General features: G+C 39.8%; 1 protein-coding gene across 2 annotated transcripts in view; it reads right to left on the bottom strand.

The window, feature by feature from the left end:
- LOC148646051 (voltage-gated delayed rectifier potassium channel KCNH1) overlaps positions 1–8,492 on the bottom strand; it is a 109,828-nt gene extending 101,336 nt beyond the window's left edge. Inside the window, exons 1-3 of one of the 2 annotated variants that reach the window (XM_088609522.1) lie at positions 8,253–8,492; positions 5,346–5,372; positions 2,311–2,434 (exon numbers count right to left, since the gene is read on the bottom strand). In XM_088609522.1, coding sequence (XP_088465648.1) covers positions 2,311–2,434; positions 5,346–5,372; positions 8,253–8,325 — 224 coding nt within the window. In that variant the 5' untranslated portion in view covers positions 8,326–8,492. The remainder of the gene's footprint in view (positions 1–2,310; positions 2,435–5,345; positions 5,373–8,252) is intronic. The other variant, XM_088609523.1, reaches the window with a different exon arrangement.
- Positions 8,493–13,625: the final 5,133 nt, after the last annotated feature.

Genomic DNA, 13,625 nt, shown 5'->3' with positions numbered 1-13,625 from the left:
ACTTGCTCAAGTGCAGCACACTTAAACACAACGCTCCAACCATTTTCTTAAGTCGTTTGTTTTTGTGTGTGTCTCACTTGCTTGCTTTTGCACAGTGAAGAGCCAAGTAGACTGTGGGGAGGTAAAAAAGGCCCAGAAGCCCAACTAAATGGCAGTGCAGATGTACAGCAAATATAACTTTACGGCACAAGGCCAGTCGGATGATTCCCCAGACCCCCATCGAGTTCTGAGATGACAGCAATGAGGGCTCTCCTGGTGAGAGCACTGATGTATCCGTGAGCCCCCGTCTGCATCGTTTGTAAGACACTAACCTTACCAGCCTGTCAAGTGGATTTTTCATTGAGAGTAATGCAAATGATTAAAAAGCTACCAGCCATTAAAAGCTATTTATTATGCACAGTGATGAAAGGGAACCCAGATTGGATGCTTTTGGATACAGCATGTCATTTTTTATGTTCTGTCATTTGTTTTGTTTTTATGACCATCAGTGGTAATCCTACAATATTTGCATTTTGCACAAATTAGGAGAAAAGGGATGGGTGGTGGTGAAAACCAGAGGTGAGAACTATTTGAAAATGACTTAACTTTACCAAATACAGCCATTCTGCTAACTATGAAGTAAATCAGACATTCTTAAGATGTTTTCTGATTACATAATCTTTTCTTGGGTCAAATCTACCTGAGTTTGTCCCTGCATTTTCTCCTGTCTGCATTTAGATTTCCCTTCATGCTACAAAATAAAATGTGAGATTCATCCCAGACAGACATAATTCTATCACACTATTCTTTTGTCCTATCTTGGACACAGTATCAAACATAACTGGTCAGTTTACCAATATTTAACAATAAAGCTCTGTCCAACAAGGTATTCAATCTCTCTTTGTATGATTTATTTAATGTTTTGTTGTTGTGCAAAAAAAGGGATATTTATCAAGGGCAGCAACAGGTTCTCTGTGTAAGACATAACTTTCTGAGCTCCTATGTACCAAATTCTCAGCTGTGTTCAATGTAACCCTATATACATTCACTAGATTGTCTTATTAATTGTATATTATTTACAGTCACCTGTCAGCAAGTGTCACCACACAATTAACCCATTTGTATCTGTTCTGTATCTTTAGCTTCAGCCATGTTAAAGAGCGTCTCGAGAGAGGTTTAGGGAAAGACACTTGTTGAAGTGTGAAATGTAAAGCCCTGTAATTAACAGGAAGGGAACTTCAGTATAACTCTCTGTTTTTCCCTCTTCACACCACTTATTCCAGATGTTGCTACTACCCTTCCTATAGGTATAAATCATTTTGAAGGAGGAAAATGATTTAACTGAAGGCCACAGACAAAATTTTAAAAGGTCTCTAGAATTGTTTGAACTGCAAAAGTACAACAAGAAATCAAACCTTCTAAACAAAGAGTGTACCATCTAATTTTGACATTTGATATTGTCGTAATGTCTTGCTTTTACAGGCCACAAATCTGTTCAGAATCAGAATAATCTAACTTGTAATTCTAAATAAAAAGCACACTGATGAGGAAGAAATGAGCGCAGGACTGTAAGATAAATCTCCCTTATACTATTATATCTACTTTAATATTGCCTCTTTCTAGCTAAGAAAACATTGTATCATTTTTGCTTGGATGCTTTTGAAATTACTGATCATGACTCAGAACTACATAATTATAAACACTTATCACACTGTGTGCCAAATTAGTTTCATCATTGGGAGTTTTATCCCAGAGACTGACAATCTTATCCCATTACAACTTCCATCCTAGGTTAAACACAGTACGAAACATAATGGCCAGTGATTCCGCGGCAATTAACGAAAAAATAGAACAGGGATTGCAGAATTGCAGTTCATTACACTATTTTTTTATGCACATATAATACCAGTGTGACTTCTATTTTCATTTTTTTAAGTTAAAGATGAAAGAGAATTTCATCCACTGTACCTCTCTGGGACCAATATTAACACTTTATTTTAGCAATGGTATGTCTGTTTCAGGTGATCAATAGACTGGATGTGTCCATCATGACCCACTATGATGGCCTCTCTTGCCCTGCTTAGGAACTCGGTGATTTCACTGGAGCTGAGGTGAGGTGAGATTGAAAGTACAACACTTTTAAAAGCACAAAAGCTTGTCTGCCAAGTGCTCTACAAAATATCAAATGTTTAACAAAGGCTGTAACCTACGTACATTTGGGGTCTTGTGTCTTACATGCACTGACCAGAGCATTCACCCCAATCTTACCACATCAAACAGATCTCTGGGGCCCAGGCTTAAAGCTTTAAGAGGTAAAGAAAGACAGGTTACCTGCACGTGCTGCTCTTTTGCATAACCTCTGCTCGGTGGTAGCCTGAGAGCTTGCAGAATCCATCGTTGCTGTACACGATGGGCCAGTCCACAATCTGGGCATTGCCCAGAACAAAATTGGTATCTATTAAAAAGAGCAAAAAAAAAACAAACAGAACACAACAAGGAACCAGGTGTGTCATTAAAACTCAATTTAGTGTTGGGCACAGTAGAAAGTCACATGACAGTATGGCTTTGAAGCAATGAAACCTACAACATGGAAAGCAGTAGAGGAAAGACAGCAACACTCCCCAAATATTTACTGGAGAGCCAGCTCCTGAATGTTAAGACACACCAGGTGAGTAGACTTTGTTAATGGAAAGTATTACACATTGTTGAGATTACATATGGAAACGACAGCATTAATGGCCGTGGTTCAAAATGAAGCAGGAGTTTCTAGTTCTTCTCACACATTTGACCCATCCGGTGGCTTTTTTTGTTTTGGGCACAGATTTTCAAGCTTGCGGTTTAGTAATATCACTGACATAAGTGATACCATTTCTGTTATTCAAGTCATCCTGGCAGGGGGCTAATATTTAAGGAGTTAGGCTGAAAATAAAATTGTGATGGTTTTTATGTAGTCTTTTGTGAAGAGCAGGAAAGGCTCCTGGAAGTATTCTGCATAAGCAAAATATAATAATAAATGTTTATGATCCAGCTAACAGACACAGACATGTCTGAGACTCATAAAAAGCAATCCTTTTCACCTGAGGCTCTGTTTCTATTAACTGTTTCTGGCTGTGTTCATAACATATATGCAATAGTTTTTGTGTTCCTTCTGATCACTGGGACATGTCACAAAGGTTATTATTTGGATATTAAAATAGTTTTTCTAAAAAACACTAGCATTATTAGATCTATAACGCACTAATAATTAATTTTAGTGCAATGGATGTACATCACATTTAACATGTTTGTAATTCTTTTTGTTGTTTTTTTTAAATCCCTCAAAAAGCCTCTATTAATGTCACTCATATATATTTTTAAAACTAGCTCTCTGTATAAAACAAACCATCTGCTACGTGTCATACAGTAGACATTCCTAGTTATGTGTGATGACATAAGAAAGCTGCACAGGTGGATCACAGGTAGATTTAAAGTGTTTAAAGGAGATGTAATATAAAAGAATCTCTGGAGCCCTATGAAGAAGGTGTAAGTGGTAAAGAATGGAAAATCAGTTAGGTCTTGTCCTTTATAAGCAGTGTAATGTCCTCTCCATTACAGTCCCAAAGCTGCTTAAGACAGCTGTGCTCCTGATCTGTCAGCTGAATCTACCTCATATCAATTAGAGACGGGCACTGGGACTGCAGAGGGCAGGCTATCACTTCACACTCTCCAACAGACCGCTAATGGACTTCTCCAGGGAGACTACTGTACACACAGCACAGCTCAATGACTTGCACATAAAAACACAGGGGACTTGCCTTGGCTGTTTAAGATATAGTGCTTTCACAAATATGCTTAAATGCTGTACCAAGTAGCATCACTGGAAAAAGGTGCAAACAATACCGTATAAACAAGCTTGCCAAGACTTGCACATTTAAACTCTGCTGAACCTCGTCTTCTGCAACTGCCTAAACTCATTTACTGCCAAGATCTAATGATGTTAAAGAAGACGATTTACAGCTATGCCAGTAGTTTTTAAGATACATTCTAAAACAGAAAAATAATTCTCAAACAGCCTTCCAAATGACCACTGTTACTTAGTGTGGTCTGAGCCTAGGCACTGCATTTTCACATGGTTACAAATTCCCGGTTATTTTGACCACAGTCCAATCAGCACATGAGTAAATCATTTTGATTTCCGAGACAATTCAGCCTCAAAGGAAGACACCTTGAAAGGAAACTTCACTTTGGTTTTTGCATGCTACCTCAGATCTGGAAGTCTGGTTTAAACCCCATAGCCAGATCTACAAAACCTTCATTGGCCAAGAAATACAAGCATTGCAGTCTGTGCATTCAAGATACAGTTAATGGGTGAGAAACTGGCTCCTGTGAGGTGGAGATATGTCAAAGCTGGGAGAAAATGAAATCATAAGGAGATCATGGATATCAGACTATGTATTTAGTAAGCACTTGTTGTTAAAGGAATAAATGAACACCAGTGATGCATCATTGCAAAAGACTCTTTCAGCTACCACAATAATTTTCTTACACGCTATGGAACTGTTCTTGTTTGTTCAAGAAGAAGAACAAGCCTTTTTAATTTAATGCATATTATGCTGCATTAAGTTAGTATAATATGTAAAATCCAGTGAAAAAACTATTAGTTTGCCCCATTTGCTCACACTAGAGATAACACAACTAGAATGGCCTAAACACAAACTGATGTACAGTATTCATGCTTTGTGTCTTTTTTTCTTCAAAATGCCACTGAAGCTTGCCTGACCTCATCTGCAGTCTGAAAACACACTGGCACCACGTGTCAAATAAAAGGCAAACCGATGGCTTACAAACTAGACATACAGTACTGAGGACTTACATGTTAGTACTTTAAGACACATCCATAGAATACATTTTAAATGAATGAAATTAAAGGAAATGGGTGGCAACTTCAGGAATTACAAAGAACAACTTAGCTAACAAGCAAAACGCAAAACTACAGGGAATTCGAAACGTGGACAAGCAGTTACTAATACTACTGAGACAAGCACAAACAGTATGGGAGCTGAGCGTTCCATGCCAACATTTGTTATTTTACAAGGGTAAGATACTAACTTTTGCTGGTGAATAGCATTATACACTAAGATTTGAAATCTCAAGTTTGGATTTTTACTGTTTATTTTTTTTAACAGTACTCATGGGAGAAAGCAAGAAGAATGGGAAAGGAAAAATAAGAAGAGTTTCAAACTCCCCAGAAGAATAATTTGAGCACTTTTTCAGAGAAAAAAAAGACTGTAAATTAACAGAAATTGGTATAGAACATTGGTATAATAACAGAGTTGAAGAAAGGAATTCGTCAGAACAGAACACTGGTTCAGGACGTTTTTATATACCTGTCTGCCTATGTGACAACGTCCAAACTGAAAAGTTAAAAAGAAAAAAAAATGTTAAAGCAAGGGAAACACAACACTATTCACAACACCCTCTGCTGTTTCACACGGCAGCTTTATAGTGCTATCTCATGTTACAGGGGTCCGCAACAGCAATACACAATGACATATTCCCCCAAGTTTCAGACTCAGACTGTGTCTATTCACGGCAGAGATATCCAGTAACTGCACAAAAGTATCCACTAAAAGCAAGTCAGAGCAGGAAAGCTGCAGTCCCTGGCTCACTCCAGCTGAATTGGTCTATACCTGCAGAGCGATTACTCTGACAATCCCCCACAGCATATCTGCACAAAGAAACTGAGCGGCACAATGAAAGAAATTGTAAGTGTGTAGCAGGGCAGGGACTCCAGCGCCTGTTACAGCAGAATAACAGCGCAATTTACTTACCATGTTAACTGCATTCTGCAGGACTCAAATTCCATAACGATAAAACAGCTAGAAAAGATTGCAGGAGTATTGTGCAATGAACTGCATTATGTGGCATTTCATATGACATTATGTCTTCAATGAAAATGCAGTAATTTAAACGTTAGATTTTTAAACGTTCACACGTGTTGCTATAAGATTCTGGTTTGGTTATGTTACAGGTTCAGATACAACGATGTAGCCAGTTACAGACATCTAACGTTATTTAGGTTGCATGTGTTTTAGAAGAGTTTCATGGGGAAGTTTAAATACACAACATTAAGGGTCTAAAAGAATAATAAATAACATTCTGAGCTGACAAGCACAGCATGCAGCAGCGTTGTGTTTAACGTTGAGATTGTGTTTGTATCAAAAGTGTTTAAAATGTTTAAACAACACACTCAAACGTTTTGTAATTCGCGTTGGCACAACTTTTCTGTACTAAGCCGCAACTTCTTTCACGATGTTGTTACTATGTCTTTTGGTTATAAGTGACAAGTCTATACGTGAACGTGACAAATCAAACCCTCTTTTAGATATCTTTAAGTGGTTCAAAGAATAACTATAGCGCCATCTAATAACGTCATAACACACGCAAAAACAGGTTTTCGGCACAAATGCAAACAGATACAATATGAAAGCTGGAATATACAATACATAAGGTATAGTGCGTTCGGCTTTGTTTACGGTAAAATTTTGTTTACGTTAAGAAAGAAAATATACATATGCATACGCCTTTGTTAAATACTGTGAATGTGTACCAAAACAAATATAAGTTTATTACTTATTACCAACTTTCACAGCGCAGACAGGAAAGGGAACGCCAAACCAGGCTCACCTTCATAAAGCTCAAACTGGCAACAGATTGTCAACCCAAAATGATTTTAAAGCTGTTTTACAAAAAAAAACAATCAGAACAATTTCCTGAATACTGACCCGATAAACTCTCCCCCCTCTAACGAATTAATACCTACTTGAATAGCTGAAGATTTTCACCTGGATTGCACGTGACGTGAAAGCATATTTGGGAGATGAAAGGACTCGAGGAACTGACACTGAATTTACCCCCCCCCCCCAGCTGGTGTGAACTAAATCAAACTGGACGATGTTATTTTTCAAATCTCTCGTCGCTCATGAGCGAGCAAATCGTCGTGTGAAGGAATGAAACGAGACTTTGAAAGCATTCGGGGGAAGGAACCACATGAGCGCTCAGGGTCTGCGGCTTTTTACAGCTTTGTCTGCAGTTCTGCTCGATTTCAGCATCTTTTCAACCTCCATATGCTTAACCTTTGCAGAAAGCACTGTTTCCACATTATTCGACTATAGCACCGGTTCTTCTCGGCTTTAAAGCTCTTTCCCGGTGTTTCTCTCCTAATTTGATGCTACAATTGTCCGGCGCTCCTGCAATTTTCTATCAAGTTGTAAAGGTATCAAGATACCATGAAGTACAGAATGTTTTACTTTTTTTTTTAACTACACGCAAGTTGCTGCAAGTCCTCCACGACAACTGTATCGCTAAATACAGAAGAATACATAATTCTACATAATTGTTTTCCGCTATTAATTTTGTTTGTAATTTTGTCACCAGCCGTATTATGGGCATTGACACGTGCATATCAAACTCATCTCATTCTGATCATTAAAAAGAAGCCCCTTTCCCCAAGAACGCAGGTCTTGGCGATTGATAAACTGGCTTTGATTGTATATTAAGCTTTTTATAAAATGCATTTATTAAATTTCATAGTCAAAAGCCGAGGGTAAGCCTATGCTTTATCGCAAAAAAAATAGTATAGAGAATAGCTTATTCCACGCTAACTAGGCTATTTCAAAATATACTGTATTATAAATGACATTGATGGAATACAATGTATCCACCGTTCCCAGCGCAGGCTTTGGGATCTTCATAAATCAATATTTCTGACTGCGATGTGAAGAAAATGACTTCTCCAAAAGGCATGGAAATAGTCGTGTTTGGCATTGCGCTTTTCTAACATGAATACGTTTGAAATCTCACACACATGATAAACCTGTACAGTCCTGTGATGTGTAGACGAGACAGAAATACTTGGCACTTTAATTCCCCCGAACTTTGCCCCTCGGTCTCTCGGTGTTCTGGGTGTTGAGAGCGAGAAGGGAAATCGGCTCATCCCTTAAAAAGCGGCACGGTAGCCGGGGTCCAACACACTTCTCGCTGGGACCCAGAGCTCACAGCCTATCGATCAAGTTCAAGGTCTGACTGGAATCGGACCCTACCCTCTGCACTGACTCTGCCGCGGAACATTCTTCTGCTGAGCTGCGCTCAAAGGTCCCAAAACATTTCCTCTCATCCCTATTTGAAATAACTATTTGCAAAACAGTTTTCTATTAGATCCTCAATATTATTATTATTATTATTATTATTATTATTATTATTATTATTATTATTATTATTAAAGCGGTTATTACCGTTAGACCTTCTGACTATATTTTCCAGGAAAGTGTTTTGAGGGGCCACGAGTCCTCTCCTTCCCCCTGCCATCCCGACTCGTCATTCAGTCCGCTACGGGTGGAAACGGTTCAGCGCCCTGGGATGCTCGTATAGTACTATCCGCCAGAGTGTACTTGCAGTCCGATGTCTTCATGGTATCCGCTCCGACTGAGCTTGTGGTACAGGGCTCTCCTCCTGATGGCCCGCTGGTGCTTCGACCCAGCTCCCCCTGCCGAACAAGGAGGGTAGCAAATGTGCAAGCGAATGGAAAAAAAAAATTTAATACCCGGTCTGTTACTTGACTGCAGATTGAAACACAGCTCTTGGGATCCCGTTTCCAACTCCGCAAAGCATTGTTTCCACCTACTGGCAGAAAAAAGGGAACTGCAGTGTTAAAATCTTGAGACAGTGCCACAGCCGCTGGGATTATAATGTTGGTTACTCATGAGCTTTTCCTCGTGTGTAACTTATCCGATGCGCTCATAAATGGCACATATATCTAAAGGAAGTCGTTAACAATGATGTAATGTAAGGAACAGATCTTGCGTTATTTGTGAACAGTTATGGTCACTGGAAATTGGAAAGTCACTTCAGCACAGACCCATCTGAAGGATCTCTCTTCCATGTTCCTGCAAGGGCAAAGCCCAGCTGAGCCTCTTTTGTGGGCACCTGATGCAGGGTTCCCATAAGGGTCTAGTGTGCTTCTCAGAAACAGAGACAAACGGCAACATCTGACCTGAGCTGATATGGGCGTGTTCTCATTGGGTACCTCCACTTGTGCGTGGAAATAGGAAGTCCAGAAACAGGCCTGAGCAATAGCACAGATTAACCCAATGTTTCCATAACAATATCTTTTAAACCATTACTATTCTGTTTCCTCCCTGTGATGGATTAATGTCCCATCCAGGGTGTATCCTGCCTTGTGCCTGTTGCTTGCTGGGATAGACTCCGGATCCCCCACAGCTCTGAGTTGGATAACACAGTTAGAAAATGGATGGATGGATTATTCTATCACTATTTTAATAATTTAATGTGTTACAGATTCTTGCAATGACACTTTGGAAGAATCCATAAAAGAAAAATGTTAAAATTAACTGTACTTTACAAGTGCTACGTCTTAAGTAAACTACCAACAAGAGTGAACCACACTTTTCTTTTAACAAAACTATGACTTTAATTCCATAAAGCCATTGTGACAAATTAAAAAATAGATTTGTCCCTCAGCAAGACCAGGATGCCATGCCCTCTAATTGAGGAAAACTCTTTAAGTATCAGGATTTAAGTTCTCGGTTTTGTGAATCCAGCTCAAAACAAAGGCTTCAGCTCAGTCTTTATTTCTCTGGCATAACAGATTTTGGGCTTTGCAGTTTTGGAAATTTTCCTTTGAAAGAAAATGAGAACAGGAGACAAACCTGTGCAGGGAGATTGAACTAATTAGGGGTGGAGCAGAGGCACTGTGGCTAAGGATCTGCACCTGTGGCTGGAAGGTTGCAGGTTCAAATCCCATGGCCAGCAGAGGAATCCTACTCCGTTGGGCCCCTGAGCAAGGCACTTAACCCCAACTGCTCCAGGGGCGCTGTACAATGGCTGACCCTGCGCTCTGACCCCAAGCTTCTCTCCCTGTCTGTGTGTCTCATGGAGAGCAAGCTGGGGTGTGTGAAAAGACAAATTCCTAATGCAAGAAATTGTATATGGCCAATAAAGGGATCTTCTCTTATCTTAATCCCCTTATCACCCCAATAACCCCAGGGTAAAAGAACGAGTGCTAACCAGTATCTCCCTTTTCAAGCAGTGTCTAGTAAGATGTCTGGTTCTGTGCAACTACTTTGTAGGAGTTCACTACATTATGCTTTCACCAATGAGCAGATGTATGGAGTGAATGAGATCTTCCGAAATATTGGAATGGAATTTAGTTTATAGAATAATTCTGTGTGTGTATGCGGGGAGGGAGTTGCTCCAGTAAAAAACATTTTTGAGAGATCATAGCCTTTTCTTTTTTATAGGCAGACACTTCTACGTGTCTGTGTAGAAAACCCCCCGTTGCTGCAATTGATTAATTCCTTCCCACTACAAGTCATCTCATTGGGCCAGTTACACAGCACTGTGGCTGGAATCAATGCCATCAGGAAGGATAGCCATTGATCAATCTAGCGCTGCAAACTTCTTGGCATGAGGATTTATGTTCTGCTATTGCTTCAAAGGCATAATGCTGAAGACACCCTTATTCATGCAGCGTCACTTTCTCAGCCCAGCTGATGATGACATATGAGTCAGCTCAAATAGCAGCTTCTGTTTTCTTCATTCATTATGATGAACAAAGTTTAAAGAAGGCTGGTATCATCCTAAATTATGCTTTAGCATTTTATGAACAAAGTTCTGTTATTGGAGTGAAAACAATAACTAGGACACTTTATGCATTTTCCCCTATTTTTTGGCAAGCAGACTCTACAGAAGCAGTAGACATACCAATTCTTATTCTCAAAAATTAATTGCTAGTCCGGTAAGTGTCATCTTGCTGCACAAATAACAATTTAGAAATTTCCAAATCTTCCATGACTTTTCTTTCAATTAATCCTTAATCGTTACAGTGCTGTTCAGTAGCCAGATCGATTAAGTAAATCGAAGAAGAAAAGACAGGTCCCAGACATTTCTGTTTATCTCCAGCGCCACTGGTCTCAATGAAGCGCTTAGAACAGACGCTAATTTCACAAGAGGTGGCAATCATACAATTTTAGTTGTCTCGTGACAAGAGCAATCCTTCAGCATCAGTAATGGAGATGTGTTGTGTAATACAGATAAGCACCCACCTTTGTGGCAGGGAAAAAGCAGTGAATTCAATTGAATGAATAGGAAAAAGGATTAAAATGTGATCTTGGTGACAGAAATAATCTTGATTCTGGAACTTAAGGCACTGAAGTTAAGTTTACTGATACCCTAACCTCCATCATAGCAAATAACAGAACACACTGCCGTTGAAGGAACTTTGACAAAGACAGGCCACAGACATTGTATCATGAAAGCAAGATAAGACCTACTGATGAGCAGGAAGACTTGAGAATACTATTTGTGTTCCTGTTCTAAACAAATCTTTTTTTTTCTCTTCAATTTCTTTTTTCACACTTTTATTTGTTGCTCTTTCAATCATCCTCTTACCTTCATTTTGGTTTTCCTCAGTTCTTCCACATCCTTGATTGTGTCCGTGACAGCTTGGGGCGGATGGCTTTCTTCAAGTTCACCAGCCCTTGCAGTCCATCTAATCCACTCCAGAGTTTTGCTACTACCTGCCCCTCACTTCATTAATCAATAAGGAGCAACATCAGTGCAAAAGGTAAAATGCTGGTTGCATCAAAGTACTGCGGTGGAATGGATTTGGAGACTGAAGGTAGAGGAGCCCTTCTTTAGCACACTGAGTAAATATTCCCCATAGCTGAGTTGTCAATACACAGTGCAGACAATAACAAGAAGGGTTTGTAATGAACCAAGTGATGCACAGAGGAACCCACAGTGGGGTGACTACTTATGGGCCTGCATCCATGATCTTATCCTGCTCCTTTTCTGCCACAAATCCCTCCCTTTGATCTTTCACACCATTTCCGTATTTTGGTTGCTACATCGGAGCTGATGAGGTAGTGCCTCCCTTCCATTATTCAATTATTATCCATTATTCAAAAGATTAATGTTGGATTTTGGGTTAACATGGGATATTGCTGTGCAGCCTGCTGTATCCTGAGTTATGATGAGAGCATACTCTCTAAATCCAAGGGGATTTATCCTGTCAGTCGCACCCAGATGCATACAAAAATACAGATCAATCAACAAACAGAATACAATTCAAATATCTTTAGTCTCAATGGACAAGGTGTTCCAAGTATGCAGTTTCCTTCTTTAAATGCACTGTGGAAAGTAACCTGATACCCAAAGCTTCCTTCACTGCATTATGGAAAGCGACCTGATCCCAAAACACTTCATCTTCATTCACCACATTAATCGTTTAGCTCTCCAACACAGGCGGCAAACCAGTTCTCGAAGACGGGAACTTCATGGATCATTTACAGCAGACATAGCTAGTGAGTCTCTCCAGCCATTCACAAAACAAATGCAACACAAAATGATGGACCTATTTTTATAGTTTTCTTTGCAGACAGTTTTCCTAGTTTTATGACTTACAACACAGCTTACAATGGACTTGGTCAGTATTGGGATAGGTGTCTTCCAGGGGAAAAAAAACAGGTGGTTGCTATCAGTGGTTTTGATAGACCAGTAGGTGGTGCTCAGTCCCCTAGATCAGAGATTCCAAACTTAGCCCCCAGTATGGTGACTGGAAATATTTTGCTATTCCTTCATTTGAATGTGACATGAAACTGGGGATCTGACTGGCTAAGGGCTGTATGTCACTTTTCAAAAGAATCGTGGAATAAAGGCTAGTGTTCTTGCTTAATTCCACTTGGCTTGTAAAGATGAGATCCTTTGGGAATTAAAAATTTCATGCAAATGCACATTATTACTATTATGATATGAGTTCACATCACGTTAGAATTTACAAATTTATTCTACCCCTACACAAAACAGACGTTTGTTTAATAATATATGTGACATTTTGATCTACAAACAACTGAACATCGAAATTTAAGAATAATGTTATCTTAATGCTTACCATAGGGGGGAGTTTGAAAATACTGTATCAGTCTTTGAGCGCCATCTGTTGTCCAACCAGAAAAAAACTGATTTTATGGAGCAAAGAATATGAGAAATGGTGACCAATTGGAAAACAAACAACGATAGGGACATTTCGTACATATAAATGAGCAATCCCAGCATTATGATAATGCAAGTATGACAGAAATAATATTGTAGTGCAGAGTGTCTATCGGCAAGCAACAGCCACACTGTACAGCAAATGAGGTGAATAAATATCAAACAGTTCTATGGGATCTTGACTTATAATAATTGTTTACACTTATATAGCGCTATTCTGGACACTCCACTCAAAGCGCTTTACAGGTAATGGGGATCCCCTCCACCACCACCAGTGTGCAGCCCCACCAGGAGGATGCGACTGCAGCCATTGTGCACCGGTACTGTCCCCACACACCAGCTCTCAGTGGGGAGGAGAGCAGAGTGATAAAGCCAGTTCAGAGATGTGCAGTATTGGGAGGCCAACGTTGGCCAGGACGCCGGGGTCACACCCCTACTCTTTTCAAGAAACGCCCTGGGATTTTTAATGACCACAGAGAGTCAGGACCTCGGGTTTATGTCTCATCTGAAGGACGGCGCCTTTTTACAGTATAGTGTCCCCGTCACTATACTGGGGCATTAGGACCCACACAGACTGCAGGGTGAGCGCCCCCTGC

The sequence above is a fragment of the Lepisosteus platostomus genome, chromosome 17 (assembly GCF_059453375.1).
Source record: "Lepisosteus platostomus isolate fLepPlt1 chromosome 17, fLepPlt1.hap1, whole genome shotgun sequence".
Taxonomy (NCBI): Eukaryota; Metazoa; Chordata; class Actinopteri; order Semionotiformes; family Lepisosteidae; genus Lepisosteus; species Lepisosteus platostomus.
Note: the sequence above shows the minus strand (reverse complement) of the source record. Positions and strands in the feature narration are given on the sequence as shown.